This window comes from Syngnathus leptorhynchus, chromosome 1 (assembly GCF_054491065.1).
Source record: "Syngnathus leptorhynchus isolate UIUO chromosome 1, UIUO_Slep, whole genome shotgun sequence".
NCBI classification, from domain to species: Eukaryota; Metazoa; Chordata; class Actinopteri; order Syngnathiformes; family Syngnathidae; genus Syngnathus; species Syngnathus leptorhynchus.
In genome coordinates this window covers 4782095-4797085 of record NC_141195.1, presented here as the reverse complement: position 1 = coordinate 4797085, position 14991 = coordinate 4782095, and the positions used below count along the sequence as shown (strand labels likewise).

General features: G+C 38.9%; 2 protein-coding genes, 1 long non-coding RNA gene and 1 pseudogene across 4 annotated transcripts; 1 reads left to right on the top strand and 3 right to left on the bottom strand.

Annotated features, from left to right (window-relative positions):
* Positions 1-1100: 1100 nt before the first annotated feature.
* On the bottom strand, positions 1101-2397 carry LOC147061492 (uncharacterized). The gene is made up of 4 exons (XM_085907758.1): positions 2171-2397; positions 1931-2055; positions 1472-1598; positions 1101-1315 (listed from the first exon to the last, which is right to left on the bottom strand). The coding sequence occupies exons 1-4, from the start codon at positions 2319-2321 to the stop codon at positions 1101-1103; spliced, it is 618 nt and encodes a 205-aa protein (XP_085763884.1). The 5' UTR covers positions 2322-2397.
* Positions 2398-4541: 2144 nt separating this feature from the next.
* LOC147061491 (uncharacterized) lies at positions 4542-6075 on the bottom strand. The gene is made up of 2 exons (XR_015065668.1): positions 5957-6075; positions 4542-5604 (listed from the first exon to the last, which is right to left on the bottom strand). It is a non-coding gene; the product is annotated as an uncharacterized LOC147061491 (long non-coding RNA).
* Positions 6076-8016: 1941 nt separating this feature from the next.
* On the bottom strand, positions 8017-10295 carry LOC147061490 (L-rhamnose-binding lectin SML-like). The gene is made up of 9 exons (XM_085907579.1): positions 10223-10295; positions 9926-9958; positions 9762-9830; positions 9515-9650; positions 9014-9123; positions 8904-8948; positions 8650-8782; positions 8399-8502; positions 8017-8164 (listed from the first exon to the last, which is right to left on the bottom strand). The coding sequence occupies exons 1-9, from the start codon at positions 10254-10256 to the stop codon at positions 8133-8135; spliced, it is 696 nt and encodes a 231-aa protein (XP_085763705.1). The 5' UTR covers positions 10257-10295; the 3' UTR covers positions 8017-8132.
* A 1409-nt stretch (positions 10296-11704) lies between these two features.
* LOC147061489 (L-rhamnose-binding lectin SML-like) lies at positions 11705-13171 on the top strand (annotated as a pseudogene). Its single transcript, XR_015065664.1, has 6 exons — positions 11705-11829; positions 11991-12100; positions 12163-12205; positions 12493-12625; positions 12694-12797; positions 13027-13171. The product of XR_015065664.1 is annotated as an L-rhamnose-binding lectin SML-like (transcript).
* The last annotated feature ends 1820 nt before the right edge of the window (positions 13172-14991 follow it).

The following is a 14991-nucleotide window of genomic DNA, read 5'->3' as shown; positions in this document are numbered from 1 at the left end:
TGCTCTGAATGCTTCTATTATGGTTTGTGTGGAAATATATGAATAGTTGCACTTCCAAGACATAATTCTAGAATGCAAAAATTACTGGGATTGGGTTTCAAGCGCATCTTTCTTCAGTGTCTCTCCCCTCTGAAACACAACTATGCAGTACTAAAATGTTCTAATCTATATAGTTTATACTTTATCAAACAAACAAAGAGTATATCAGGAAAAACGAGGCAACTGCACGGTACATTCCCCATGCTCGAGGATCATTTATACTGTTACATAACGGATATAAATACTTCATGATTCATGGCCGGGGATCAAACCTCCAACCTCTCAGTTGGGATCCGACCACTCTACCAATTATTGTTTTCTAACTATAGCGAATGATGAGAAACTGAACTCTTTGAATATGATGTGAGACATCTTTATTTGGGGCAAAATAACTGGTCTTGTCATTTAGTTTGGATCAGATACTACAAGTCCCAGAGTGCACCGCAACAGCTGCCGTCACTCAAGGAATTGTTCAGTATCCATTGGCTGAGCCAATAATGCTTTAACCTTTAATGTCCCATTAGATTTTCATGGTACACCACCAGCCGGGTCACGCAAAGTATGAGCACTAAAATAATGATCATTGGATCTCAATTTATACATATTTATTTATTTAAGCAAAAGCGGCAAAGAAAATGGAAATTTACTCTGCCTCAGTAATGATCTCTCAGAGCACACCATTACGGAATGCTGGAAGAAAGTCAGATTACCTAGCAAAACCCCACACAAGCTGGATGAGAACATAAAAGGTGCACACAGTACGCTCAGAGCCCGGTCCACAACCATCAGAACTGTTTCGGTTTTTTCCTAGAGAGTGCGTATTGGAGGCTTCTAGAATTTTGAGGGATTTAGACCCCCCCACACACACGGCCAAGATAGCTGCTGAAAACTGGTGGCCTGCTCCATCATTTAAAATGCCCATTAGGTTATTCAACTGATAGTTCAAGCCAAACACACACATAATTAATAGTTTATGAATATTCTAATTGCATAAGTCAAAACAGATAACAGCCATTAGGTTTTTTTGTTTTTTTTCTGCGGGGGGGGGGGGGGGGGTGAAATCAGTAATGTGTCTGTCTCAAAAGCTGCATAAGGCATTTCATACGTTCGGAACGCCATCGAGGTGACTGATGCAGAGGAAGCTCAAAGAAAGAGAAAGTGAAGCTGCGAGAGAAGCTGAGGTTGGTAATGGGACGCATTGGAGGGAGACGTGTTGGACAAGGTGTCATTGATTGGGTCCACATCTCTTGTGTGATAAATTCTTTGCATCCATCATCTAAAGAGCAAAATAGAGCAATGTGAATAGGTTTACATACACAGGATAGTCAAGCTACTACCACAATACTACTGTATTTTAAATTGAGTAATTTCTTAAAGACAAAAAGAGGGCTACACATTAAAAAAAAACAATCCATCTTCCTCACAATCTTACCGCTCGAGCTGAAACTCAAAGTTAACTCTTCATTGTCATTGCCAAGATGAGGGGTCGATGGAGGCGGTTTTGGAGAAGGGGCCACATGAATAGACGAAAAAGAGGAGTCGGAGAGAAGGAGGGCTCGCTTCATAACGAAAACAATGTCATTCTGTAAAAAGTGCCAGGTTTTCTGGTCTAATAGCTGCCCTTTTTTTAACACTCGAGAAAAAAAAACTGTAAAAGAGTCACAACAATATAACAGTAAGGCACTTCATTATTGGTGTGACAATTGATTATCACACCACTTCTAATTTAGAAGTGGCTGATATTTCGAACTGCGTGAGAGTCCTTGAGGAAAAACAGAGCGTTTTTCACTACTTCGCACTAGATTGTGCTCTACGGTATCTCGACCATTTCTGAAGCTGTGCTTAGCCGACTATGAACCTTTTGAATACCTTTAAGCTGTTAAAGGGAAACACAGAGATTCTCTGTGGAATCAGAGAGGAGAGGAAGTTGTCCGTCGTGATCAGAAGGTCTCTCCTGATGGCTGCGCTTTCTGCGTTTCATACGCTGGGGAGTCCGTGACGGGAGATGAGGCTTGACTGTAAAACGTAAATAGAAATGAGTCTGAGTTAGGCAATTCCAAATGAAACTGAGAGAATTTCTCATGTACATTCCAGTGTAGCTTTAACAATTGGGAAAAAACATGTGGCTCACCAGTTTTATTTCCAGAAGAACCAATGAGAGGAAGTCGTTCACGTGGCATCGCCAAGATGGACTGCAACTGACAGAACATGAACAATCCAAGGTTGTATAGGTCAATGTTAAAATAATAATAATGAGAATAATAATGTACAAAAAAGGGCATAAAAGAAAGAATAAACACATGTTTGAAAGGGTCAAAATAGATTTAACATAAAAGCCATCTGTGAGAAAATTTGCTGATGGACTTTCCAGGTTCGGGGATCTGAACCCGACTCCCTTTCGATCGATCTGGGGCGACGGAGGCCATCGCCCCGCGCTTCTGAACGGCGCTCGCCCATCCCTTAGGACCGACTGACCCATGTTCAACTGCTGTTCACATGGAACCCTTCTCCACTTCGGCCTTCAAAGTTCTCGTTTTTTAACATAAAAAAACAACTAATTTTAACTAAAAAAAACATAACTTATCTTTTCTATTTATCTAATTTTCCACTTATTCTTTTTAACATAAAAAACACAACTTGTTTTTTCTATTGGAGAATAAAGCTGCCATTTGCAAAAGCATCCTTTTCCTTTGTGTGCAAAGAATGATACAGAACTGGAAAAGCTCCAATAAAAAGTGGGTTACCACAGCTTTAAACAGGGCTTTTGTTTCTTGTTTTCTTTGATGAATTTACTGTGACAGCTCTGAAGTCACATTAATAACTGCCATCAATTACACACCCATCGTGGAAACACAAGCCATGCAAAAGGCAGTGCAGACAAATTACTGAAAATATGACCACTGTAGAAGTACAGCTATTTACAGATACTCATTGGTACTTCAGGTTACTTACTTGAAAAGCTGTTGACTATTAGGTGAATTGGACCCTTTGAGTTACATCATCACAAGAGGGGACTTCAATTTGAAGAGACAAGAAATAACCGTGCCCAGTCAAGTGGCAAAGAGTTCAAGACACTTCAAGGAAAGCAAATGGTACAAATGAAATGTGCAGCAGTGGTTCTACCTTTGTTGTTTCTTAAATGGAACAAGTCAGTCTTCGAATGCAGCTCTCTTATTTGTGGATAGAGATGATTAAAAATGAATCTACAAAATGCAGTGATGCTCAGGGCAGCTTCTCATGTTTCCATAATCCCCCAGCTCGCCTCACCTTCACAGTGCCAGCACAAGAGCAATGCTTTCACTCACCTGTAGTTCCTTTCTTGTAAGCAATACAATAACACTTGCACTGACGCTGACCTCTTTCCTTCTGTCTCTCCTTGGTATCTTGAGGGTCATACCTGTTTTCACTTTCCTTCCCGCTCCTCCTCTTTTCTCTCTGCGATGACAAGTTGTGACATGGGCGCTAGACCAAGGGCAACATGAGACGAAGTTAATACATTTAAATATTAATGCTGCATTCAGCTAAACAAAAACAAAAAATGGACTATCACCCTCCATTTGCTCTAACGCACATGCAAACACATACATTCACATCACAAAACTTTGGAGGTATAAGGATTTGGGGTAAATATTCAGGATGAACCTGAAATGCACTAGAACCATTTGCTGAATTTAATTTGACCGTCTCGACACTTGTGAACTCATGTCCAGTTGTTCAATGGTTCAATACCTTTTGCACAACTTGATCGGTTGGTTTTATTTCCATTGCCGTCGCGCCTTTCTGTGACTCTTCCATCCAATCTCTTTGATGATAGTTTATGACAGTCTAAGCCCGGTATGGGCAAATGTCAGCCACATGCAGGTCCCTGGATTCATTTTTTTACCCATCCCATATAATAGGTGTGTGCTCAAAAAATCAATACGGCAATATATCATTGCAGGCCTCTTCACAATGTCGTATGGATACTGAGGCGTCAGAAATGAAATTGCTCATTCATTCATAAAGTGTCCCAGCACATCTCTCAAACCTTGCAGACAGATTTTGACCAGGCACGGCCTAAGATGGACGGATTACTAACAGTAAAAAACATGCCATGCAGCAGAATAAAAATGTATTAAAGATATAAATGTGTTATGGAAAATATCAGGACACATAATGTCAGGAAAAACATAATGCTGTTTTAGCAATGCTACTCACTATAATGTAGGTATGCCAAGGAGGTTAGGAAATTGCAGAAAAATTGAAATATACTTTTTATGTTTGTCTCAAATCAGTATGTAACACCAAATGTCCTTTTATTACACTCTGAAATATGTGTTTATGTGTGTGTGTCCTTTGTGTTTACCTCACCACCAAAGAAGGGATGCTGAACTTTGCAGCACTTGCTGTAAACTGCACCACAGTAAACTGAACTACAGTACTGAGTACACAATTATCATCAGGTCTTGAACCATTCAAGTACATTCTTTGCAGCTGCCTCATAAATGATGACTAAAGAAACGTAATAAATTAGCTTTATTTTTTAAAGTGTGTAATCATAACATACAATCAATGCTTTTAATGATTGCGGCATGTGCAGTCAAAAACAACCACTTCTTGGTGGCCTTATGTTAATTTTCCATGTAAAGCTACTGTGCACTCTTGTCCTTCTCGCTTCTCCTCCTTTCATGTAGCTGTACATCTTTATAAGTGTCTTTGTTTTGAATTTGCAGAAGCTGGAAGCCTTGACCACAGACCAATACCCATCCCGTAATTTCTGTCCCTTCACTTTTGTCACAAGATCTCAGAGCAATTCCTGTGATTGTCTCATCTCCATGTTGGTTGTTAGTATGTATTTTCTTGCCAAACTCAGTTTCTGCATCCATCTTCATAATTGAGTCGTCTATCTTAACCCATGACCCAACAGCTTCCTGGTCCTTATGACTTAGCCCCTCTGCATTCCCTTTTGTTCGTTCTAACTGCGTCTGACCTTCTGTCCTTCCACAAACCTCATCAGCCTCAGATTCGGCCTTCCTCTTTCCATTTTCCGCCGCCACCATCACCTGGTCCTCCCACACCGCAAGTCCTGCAGCATCAGCAACATGGGAGCACAGCACCATTTTGTGGTTGATGGAAGTACTGCAGAGCTCCCACAGGCAGACTCTCTGATCGCAAGAGGTGCTGACTATCAGGCCTGGTCTAAGGAGCTTAAGGGCAGTTAGAGGGGCTGCATGGGCCAAAGGGATACTCAATTGGGAGAGAAGATGTAGATCAAGATGGGTTTGTGGCTGGTCCTGTGTAAAGCCCACAGGCGTGCCATGATTGTCCAGGTAGTCCACTCTAATGGTGGACATCATCAGCATCCCGTCATCCCCGCCGCTCGCAATGGATAACAGGTAGCCGCCATCTTGGTGCCCTTGTGTCTGGACCCAAACAGCTAGTGAGTTGACGCCACTCTGGTGGGCGGTTAAGGTGAGGCAGGGGATTAACGCAGTTGGAGCGCCACTCAGCGAGCTGTGGAATTCTTGGGTCAAAGCCCACACTGCAATCTTGCCATCAGTCGCAGCACTGAATAGCAATATGTACCTACGGAAAATTACAAACATCTGTCACAAGTGTATGTAATGAATAAAAGTACCTATTTCATTAATGCTCAGACCAATACACTATGTGGTTTGTGCGTGTGCGTGTGTGTACACACCTCTTAAAACATTGAAAAAATAGCAATTTTATTTAAAAAATAAGGACATTTCTAAGTGACCCCAAAGTTTTGAACTATAGTGTATATTTAGGGATGTGAAACACGTGAAAATTGTGGATGTAGGTTAAGGTCAATAGTTTTGATACAAATCTCTCCTCATAATATTTACATTTTTTACTGCATGAGTTATATTCATCTAAAAACAGTCAGGTGTGAAAGACAGAAACAATGTGCTACCTGTTGCCTTTTCCATCCTGTAGGCTGCAGGTAGCGACGCTGAGCACACACCGCTGGTGGTAAAACGTCTCCCACACCAGATCAATTTGGTGTTTCACTTCACTGACGGAGAACAATCTAAAAAAACAGAGAATGGCAATGAGGAACTGACATTCATTCAAAACTAAACAGCATATCCCAACCAGGGTGTCTACTTTTATGCAGCTATCAGAATGTTTTATTTTTTCCTATCGATCGAGTTGTATACAGTAGGTTACAGGTCACAATCATTTCAACAAGAGATAGGCTTGTAATATCCACTAAGTATATTTTGATATTTTTTATGCTTCAATTTATGGTCTTTCACAGCTCACATTTCTTACAAAATCCGAAGCAACTTTCAGTTTGTTTTTTGTTTTTTTAATAAAGGCAATACATGCTTCCCACCTTGTTGCAGATACCTGGACCTTCTGCAAGGAAAAGCACTTTATCACTGTATTGTGGATGCAGAGGGCCACGTGATCTCATTTCCACCTATCACAAACAGTGAGAAAACCAAGGTGTGTTGTGATGTGATGTGTGTGATTCATATAAACTATAATTTGGGGAGGATTTATGACAAGACTTCAAAAAGCATACTCTCTCTTGGCCATTTGAGAAAAGCTAAAGTCCATTATGGTTTACACGATGTGTATGCCACTTGTCCTCAACAGATCAAAAAGACAACCAAAGAGTTGTTTTTGGAAGTGACGAGTGCAAACAGCCTGCAGACTTGCAAAGATGTTATGGACACTCTGATTGCAGTAAGCCCCTTTTGCTCAAATTACCCAAATATAAAGCATCCAAAGTTTTAAGAACGTTAAACCTTGAAATAAGTCAGAACGGTGCAAAGCAAAAGGATAACTTCTGTTTGCTTGCAGAAAATGGCAGAGTTGAACAAGTTCTCGGTCAAGCATCACGAGGAAGCAGGCTCTGATGAAGAGGACGCCCTATCAGGCCAGCCAACTAGCACAGACGGCTGCAGTGATTTGACCATCCAACAGGTCCGAACTGTCGACCAGGACGGGAACCTAAAGGTGGTCTACCCGTCTAAGACAGACCTCTCCGGAGACATCCCCAACTTGACAGTCATTTGGTAGTACAGCAATCTTGGGTTTCCACAAGGGCTGAGTTCTAAGAATGCAGCGGATATTGGGCAAATTTAATAGTTTTTTTTTCTAGTTTGAGCCTGAAAGCACCCTCACACCTCATTCTAAATTCAAATACATTTACTGTAATGCATTTTATGTGGCAATCATTTAAATTGTTTGAACTGATGTTTTCATTTGAACTGCATAATGAACTAGTTAGTGCAATTGTGGATGACTGTCATACAGTGACTGGTTTGATCTAGCATTTCTGCATTCTTGCCAAGATAACTACCACTTTGCTGCAATGTTTACAGGTTTGAGTTCATTAAACAAAATGTTGAGTTATGTAATGATTGACACAAATAGCAATTTCTAAAGCTGCCAAGTGAGTCATGACAGTAGAAGTAGTAATCTTTTCATTATTACAATGTATAATTAACATTTTGGAACCTTTCATGACCCATGTTCAGGCAACGCTTTAAAATTAAAATGCCATTCCACTTTACCATTTCAGGAGGGGAAATCTCAATGGAACAATGTTGAAATAGTTCTGCAGATGTGTCTTTTCACCTGACTTTAACTTGGGCCAACAGTTAACTGGTGTACATTTACAGATCCAAAATTCACCTGCTTACAAAAGTGATTGCAACTAAGTGGCAGACACTCAGGATCAGTTCATTAAATCGCTTAGTTGATCCTTACAATTGTCACGAACAGTTTCAAGCACATCATTTTTGGAAAATTGCCATGATGTGAAAGTGACCCATTTAGAATACTATGAGTTAAAGCTAAAAAAAAATTAAACATGTCAGCTCCAACACCATGCAATACAAAACTCAGGAAGAGCAGAGTAAATGTGAAAGTGATTGTTTTAAGGGTGCAAACTGCATAAGTAGTAATGATTTGGTAACATTTCACAAGCCTTGAATTCAAGTCTCTTTATTAAAGGGGAAAGGGGGTGTGGATCCAATTCAAACAATTTGACTGCCACTGACCGAAACAGCATGACTTAAAGTATAGAACCAGCCAGTGGACAGTTGCACAATGCAGGTGCCTTATCCACAAATTTAGTATCCTTTTTTTAAATCACTACCTGGAGCTGTAGGGAAAAAAAAAAAAAAAAAAAAAAAAGTTTAACATGTTTAGACAGTACCATGATTAAATAAATTTAAAAATCTTACTCTAATAAAATTGCAAAATGTACAAGCTATGCATACAAAACAATGATTTTTTACAATGAAACAAATTTGTTAATGTCACCAAAAAGGACTCATTTTCAAAGCCTTTTCTGTGAAGAGAAAGCCACTTTCTATATGAACAACCAACTACTTACAGTGACATGTATAAGAAACTTCCAAGTACTTGTAGGTGCCAACACAAGGGTCTCCAAACAAATGATTGGTGGCTGCTATCCTACAGCTGTGTTTTCCATTGCACCTGAGGGGAAAAAAAAAAAAAAAAAAAAGTTAAATTTTGTATAGTCACCAATCAATCACTGCACGTAGACACAAATTGCAGGTATCCGGAACAAGGTGATAATTGTGACAAAAACAGGCTACCATTACCTGACGTGCGTTACCATACCTTGAGGAGACAATGTCCGTTGGGCGCAGACAGTTTGTATTTTCAATCTCTTTTAGCTGCCTTTTGTTTGCGCACGTCACTCTGTCACGACGTCCGTAGTCAGCACCGTAGACGAAAATAACACTTTGTGGATCTGACGTCAAATTTGAAATATGATTCAGCCAAATACTCAGTGTTCATAATAGGAATTCAGTTTTTTATATATATATATATATATATATATATATATTAAAAAAAAAAAAAACATGTCTCACCACAATACAAATACGCCTCTGACTGTTCACACGCCACACTAGTAACTGTAGAGAAAATTAAAATTAAGATATTGACACTATATACACACTATGGCACACCGGTGACTTACATGCATACAAGCAGGTGAAGTTTGTTTGCAAATATTTGAAGGTGCCAGGACATGGATCAGGGTTGCGCAAGTCATTGATGCCAACTTCGCACACCATCTTTCCATTGCATCTGGAAACAAATAGCATAACTCAATAGTGGCCCTTTAAAAAGTTACAAGCATAATCCACATTTTACACTTTTCATATGCCATTACCACATGGGTGATGCCAGACAGCTGCTACTCTATAATATGTAGATGTGAAATCATGTTTTGAATTTAAAATGCATTGGTACATTGATTCAATTTATGTTAGTCATGATTTTAGTAGACAATTCTCTAAGAAATGTTTCTCAGTTTTACAAACTAAAAACAGTTCCTCCATTTTCTGCTGTAACATCCACATTAAAATGCAATGCAATGCAGACATCTGGAATTGTCAAGGCAATTTAGGGTAGCAGCGTGATTTTTTTTATGTGATTCTGTATAAACATTCAACGATCATCAAAGCCCAATGAATACCTTGTCTTAATTTTGTCGAAAGTGCCTTGCTGAGCACACTGTACATTTGCTAGCTCTTGATGAGATTTGCCCTCATGGCAGATCAGTGAACTTGAGCGACCATACAAAGCCTGCTGCACGTTTATCACGCCATGATCTGGGAGGGAGAGACAGCAATCAACATGGCGCTGGGGTGACCATCTTTAAACTGGAGATTGGAACTGGAAAAAAGCCCAAACTTAAATAAACTCTTAAGACCATGTTTTACCACAGTGCAGGCGATGGATGTTTAAACCATACAAATCACAGGTAGTCACTTGCTCTCCAGCATAAACAACTGCAGAAATCAATGTGAATGAATCAACAGATTGTTTGAGAATAATGGAAATGAGAGGCTACATGTGTATGCTGGGCATTAAATCTGATAGTTACCTGGTGTGAGAAGCAAAGCCATTGCTGACAGCACTGCAAAATAAAAATATGATTTACAGACTGGCCAAAGATATTTCTGATGAGATTGTTTCTAATCCAGTTTAACAAAAGGTTGTACGAAATTGTGTTTATCATTCAATTGTAAATTTATCAAACAGCTGGATTATTTATGATAATTCTTTCGCTCAACACTTGTGAAGAGAACATTACACTGCTACAAATGATCAAATTTAGACTCAGTCTCCTTGAAATTAACAATTGACCTGTAACAGATATGCCTTTAAAGTGGGTACTCACACAATGCAGCACTAAATCTCAGCGAAGAGGCCATTCTTTGGCACGATGCAGTCTGTAAGACAAACGATAATGATGATGATGATGATGATGAAAAGAGGATCATGTGTTTTTATAACAAATGCCAGGCTTACAGCCAATCTGGTAATCAATAGCCCTACCCCCTCAACGTTTCAGTCCTGTTGGAATGTTTTGAACAAAAAGTCTGTTCCTAAAATAATGGCCTGACAAAAAATGCTGGCCATCTTCTATGGAGGACTATAACTGCCAAAATCAAAAATAAATAAAAGTGAAATTGAGAATGAATATAAAAGATGTGTAATTGAAAAAATATAAGAATACATATATTGATATCTAATTCTATGTATATATTTATTTTAATATTTATTCCCACATCTATTTTGCTATTTTATTCTCTATTTTTTTTAATATATTGTAGTAAACACTTTTGTTAACCTTTCAAAAAAAAATTTGAATGTATTTTCTAATTCCGTTTTTAATGGGTGTTTTTCACTTTCATTTATTTCTTTTTCTTTTGACAGGTTTTGTCCTGCACACAGAAGGATTTATTTTATTTTATTTTTCAAATGAGGGGTTGTCGAGTTGATCGATTCGCCCATTGAACGTGTGGCTGTTGATTAGCAGATTGACTGGAAGCCGTGCAGCCATTATCTATTGGAATGAGCCTCACCTCACCATGTACAAGTGTTACAGACAGGGCCATGTGGAAAATGGCATGGGGCTCCTTTAGACTTACTGCAGCAGTTTGTGAGTAAAAATAATAATTATTGCATGTTCCAAATTGCATGGTTCTTTCAGGAATGCAAAGGGAGAAAGGAAAACTAAATATAATTACAAATCAACATCAGCAAAGGTTTATTATTTTTATAGTCATAGATGTAAATTATAATATTGTTGTATGAGCAGGGTTGAGCTTTTCTCAAGATGCTTTCAGTCATATACATGTCTGTCTGTTGGTTAATCAGCCAACCCTTTCCATAGAAAAATCAGTGAAATAACTTTCTGTCCAAAATAAAATGTCCACAGTCATAGTTTGTCAAGCTAAACTGATATTTGTTTTTCAGTGCTGACAGCGACATGTCTGCTCCTCATAGCAGGTGTCTGTCTAAATGTAGTATGATTCCTGTTTCTGAAACTTGTTAAAACTGATTTTTATTAACTTTTTTTTTTCCCTTCTCTTTTGCAGTTGTTGATTCTGCAGACAAAATTACCACATGCGATTACGGCGATTTGCAAGTCCATCTTGTAAGTCCGCCTATACTGTGGTAAGACTTCAATCTGTGTCTTTAAATGTCATGTTCTTAATAGAGTTGATTGGCTTAGCAGAAGTAGAGCTATTCACTCATTAAAGATTTGTTCTGAACTTTATCCTGATAAAAATATATTCATTAGAAGCTGATCACTGACTGCAACCAGACTACGTTCCATGTTAATTGTGCACTTGTGTAACAGATCGTGGAGTAATCATTCGTGCAGCAAGCTTTGTATGGTCGCTCAAACTCACTGGTCTGTGCCGACGACAAACCTCAAAAGCATCTGGCAAACACTCACTGTACTCAGCCAAACCCTGCTAACAGGCTCAAGAAAAGGTATGCTTTGGGCATGAGTCGTTGGAAACGTAATAGGTGCTTGCATAAATGTGGAAATCTCACCCACCACCTATTTGTAACTGAGGTGAGATTGGTGGCTCCCCTGTCTGTAATTATTACTTTAAAAATGACTGTTTTTGTCTTATGCCAATTGTCTACAGTTTTAATGGAAAGAAATTGTGTGAATTGAGCTTGGAGGATTTCCGAAAACCTGACCCCTGTGCTGACACCTTCAAATATTTGGAGACCAACTTTACGTGCTTGCCAGCAAGTAGGTCATGTGCTGAAAAGAATCTGTCCGATTCTGTTCTAATTTATAATTCACTCCAACAGTCACTGTGGTGACGTGAGGGATCAGTGGCACACCTGCATTGTGGTAAGATCTGTCCCCCATTTCTGACTTTTGTGAATGGTGCAGCATTTGTTGTGATGGCCTTTGTTGGTCCCATCACCCTTGCCAGGCATGTTTACGCACCATCTTCTGGTAAAGACCCCTCCCCCTCTTAATTCTGAAATTAACTAATTTGAAAAACTACAGTATTAAATGGGATTTTGGACTCATTAAATCAAGAATCCATTATTTTTATGCACATGCAATAGATGTATTGATGTTTTTACACTGCAGTTCCATCACCAACCTTCTTTGTCTCATCCTGATGCCAGATTTAGGACGCGTTATTTACGTCCATGGCGCAGACTACGGACGCCGTGACCGGACCACATGTTCATACAGAATGGCAGCTCGTGAGCTAGAAAATGTTGACTGCACGCGCCCAACTGACCATGTTACCAAAATGTGCAATAGCACAGGATGCATATTTTGTTTCCTTTGGAAAGGCAATAATCCCTTTTCCTCATTCATAGGTGTAATGGAAACTATGGCTGTGCAATCACTGCCAGCAATGTTGTTTTTGGAGACCCATGCACAACCATTTACAAGTACTTGGAGATTTCGTACACATGTCAATGTAAGTATTTGGTAGCCTATTTAGTACCTCAAGGTGATCTTCCCATTGTCAATTAATACTTGAATTTTTGTTTTAAGATTGGTAAACTGCAGTCTTCATTGTTGAACTAGTTTACTACCATGTTAGAGTGTGTAAACACTTCTTTTTTTTTCCTTAGAGCATGAACACTCCCAAATGTTAACATGCCTTAGCTTGACTTAATTGACTTTTTTTTTCTTTTTTTTTGCAGATCCTATCACTCCTCCCCATTAGCTGGAGTGCTGCCATTTGTGTTTGTGTCAGTTTTAAAACTGTCTCATTGCAATTTGCTGCTGACTGAACAACTTTGTATACTTGTATTTGAAAGAAAATAAAACTGTTTTCTCAAAGATCTAGATTGAAGTTTTGTGATTTGTTGCAGTAGCATTTGCCAAGGTTCAAACATGCACAAGTTCATAATACAGTGGTACCTCTACAAACTTGATTGGTTCTGTGATCAGGTTTGAAAGTGAATGTTTTAGAAGCACTTTCCCGTAGTGGTCAATGTGTGCTGGATTATTCCAAAAGTAACACTGTGCCCAATTTTTGCATGTGAAACATACGAAACACCCTTTTGCCTTTTCAAACGTTTGTAACAAATGCCACCTTTAATCTTAAACCTCTGACTTTGAGTGGTTATTTCTAAAAATACAATCCTAAAACACAAAGTCAAGCCAATTGTGTGTTTCCATGTACTCCTTGCAAAGTGATCACAGATTTATTACTCTTTAGTGCAAGTGAGACTAACCCACTGTTGGAATATCAAACTCCAACTGAGCCATGAGTCATTAGGCAGTTGGGAATTCCCATTGGCTAAAATGGTTGATAGCCTGGAATTAGTTTGAAAACGGGAGGGGGGGGTCTCTATTCTCATGGGTTGATTTATTCTAGTAAAGTAGCTGTTAGAATGAGTACCCCTGTAACTTTGCATGTAGAGGGATGCTTGTATCATAGTGATAGAAGTGATGCTACCATGAAAGGTGCTTTTTGGTCTTATGGGCATCAAAATAAAGTTCAATGTCTTGCTCAGGCAATATAATACGTTAACCGGGATTGAGTTTTATAAATTTGTGAGTAGTCCTTGAAAGCATCTCACGCAGAACGCAAGTGCAAACTTAAAAAAAAAAAGAAAAACTTTTGCACAAGGTGAAATAGCACAAATGTTCCACAGTCTTCAACAAAAACTGTCATTGAGTGTTGCCGCCGCTGACTGAGCTACCTGCTACATTTACATCGTCGCCATAGGGATTGATGGTAAACAGCCCCTTAGAAACCATTTTAAGAGCCAACCAAAGAAGTATGCTGATGCACTGCATCTGCCAGTGATGTAAAACAATTTTTTTCACTTTGTGATATTGTGAACCATAAAATGTTTATGTGGCAAGTTATTCATTTCTTTACATCTGTTGAGACTTGAGCTGCTAAGGTTTTTATTTAACGTTTTGACTGAATAATTGCATATTGTGCTACCAATAATTTTGCATTCATTCTCTTTAAAAAGTAAATATTTTTATTTCTTTTCTGATCAGCACATCCCTACCTAGATGAATACTTCCGAAATTCACAGAGGGAATTACCGTAATTTTCGGACTATTAGTCACTCCGGAGTATAAATCGCACCACCCATAAAATGCACAATAACGTGAAAAAAACATATATAAGTCGCTCCGGAGTATAAGTCGCACTTTTGGGGCAAATGTATTTGTCAAAATCCAACACCAAAAACAGACACGAACCAGCAACAACAGGCTAAACGATACGGTATGCTAACGTGACATACACAAACGAGAGGCTGAGAACGGGCCTAACGTAACATTCAGAGTTATTCAAATGATTATTACATAAATAACACGTTTATCAAACCATCTGTGTCACTCCAAATCATAAAATACATCGATCATCGATCGTGTAAACAATGCCGCGTACGCGCGCCGTCGGACTCGTGATTTGCATGTCTACTTATTCCACAGACCCTTATAATGATATATAAAGCATATTTTAAATAACTATCATATAGCAACAATATTACCAAACCACCTGTCACTCCAAATCATAAAATACATCGATCATCGATCGTGTAAACAATGCCGCGTACGTGCGCCGTCGGACTCGTGATTTGCATGTCTAATTATTCCACAGACCCATATAACGATATACAAAGTATATTTCAAATAAC

Excerpts from the sequence above, each read along its gene's own strand:
- LOC147061490 (XM_085907579.1), bottom strand. The coding sequence starts at position 10,256 with ATGGCCTCTTCGCTGAGATTTAGTGCTGCATTGT. Across the intron at positions 9,959-10,222 it reads GAGATTTAGTGCTGCATTGT|TGCTGTCAGCAATGGCTTTG; the intron begins GTGAGTACCCAC and ends TTTATTTTGCAG. Across the intron at positions 9,651-9,761 it reads CATCCATCGCCTGCACTGTG|ATCATGGCGTGATAAACGTG; the intron begins GTAAAACATGGT and ends TCTCCCTCCCAG.
- LOC147061492 (XM_085907758.1), bottom strand. The coding sequence starts at position 2,321 with ATGCCCTTTTTTGTACATTATTATTCTCATTATTATTATTTTAACATT. Across the intron at positions 2,056-2,170 it reads TTCTTCTGGAAATAAAACTG|TCAAGCCTCATCTCCCGTCA; the intron begins GTGAGCCACATG and ends TACGTTTTACAG. Across the intron at positions 1,599-1,930 it reads ATTCCACAGAGAATCTCTGT|CGAGCCCTCCTTCTCTCCGA; the intron begins GTTTCCCTTTAA and ends TTCGTTATGAAG.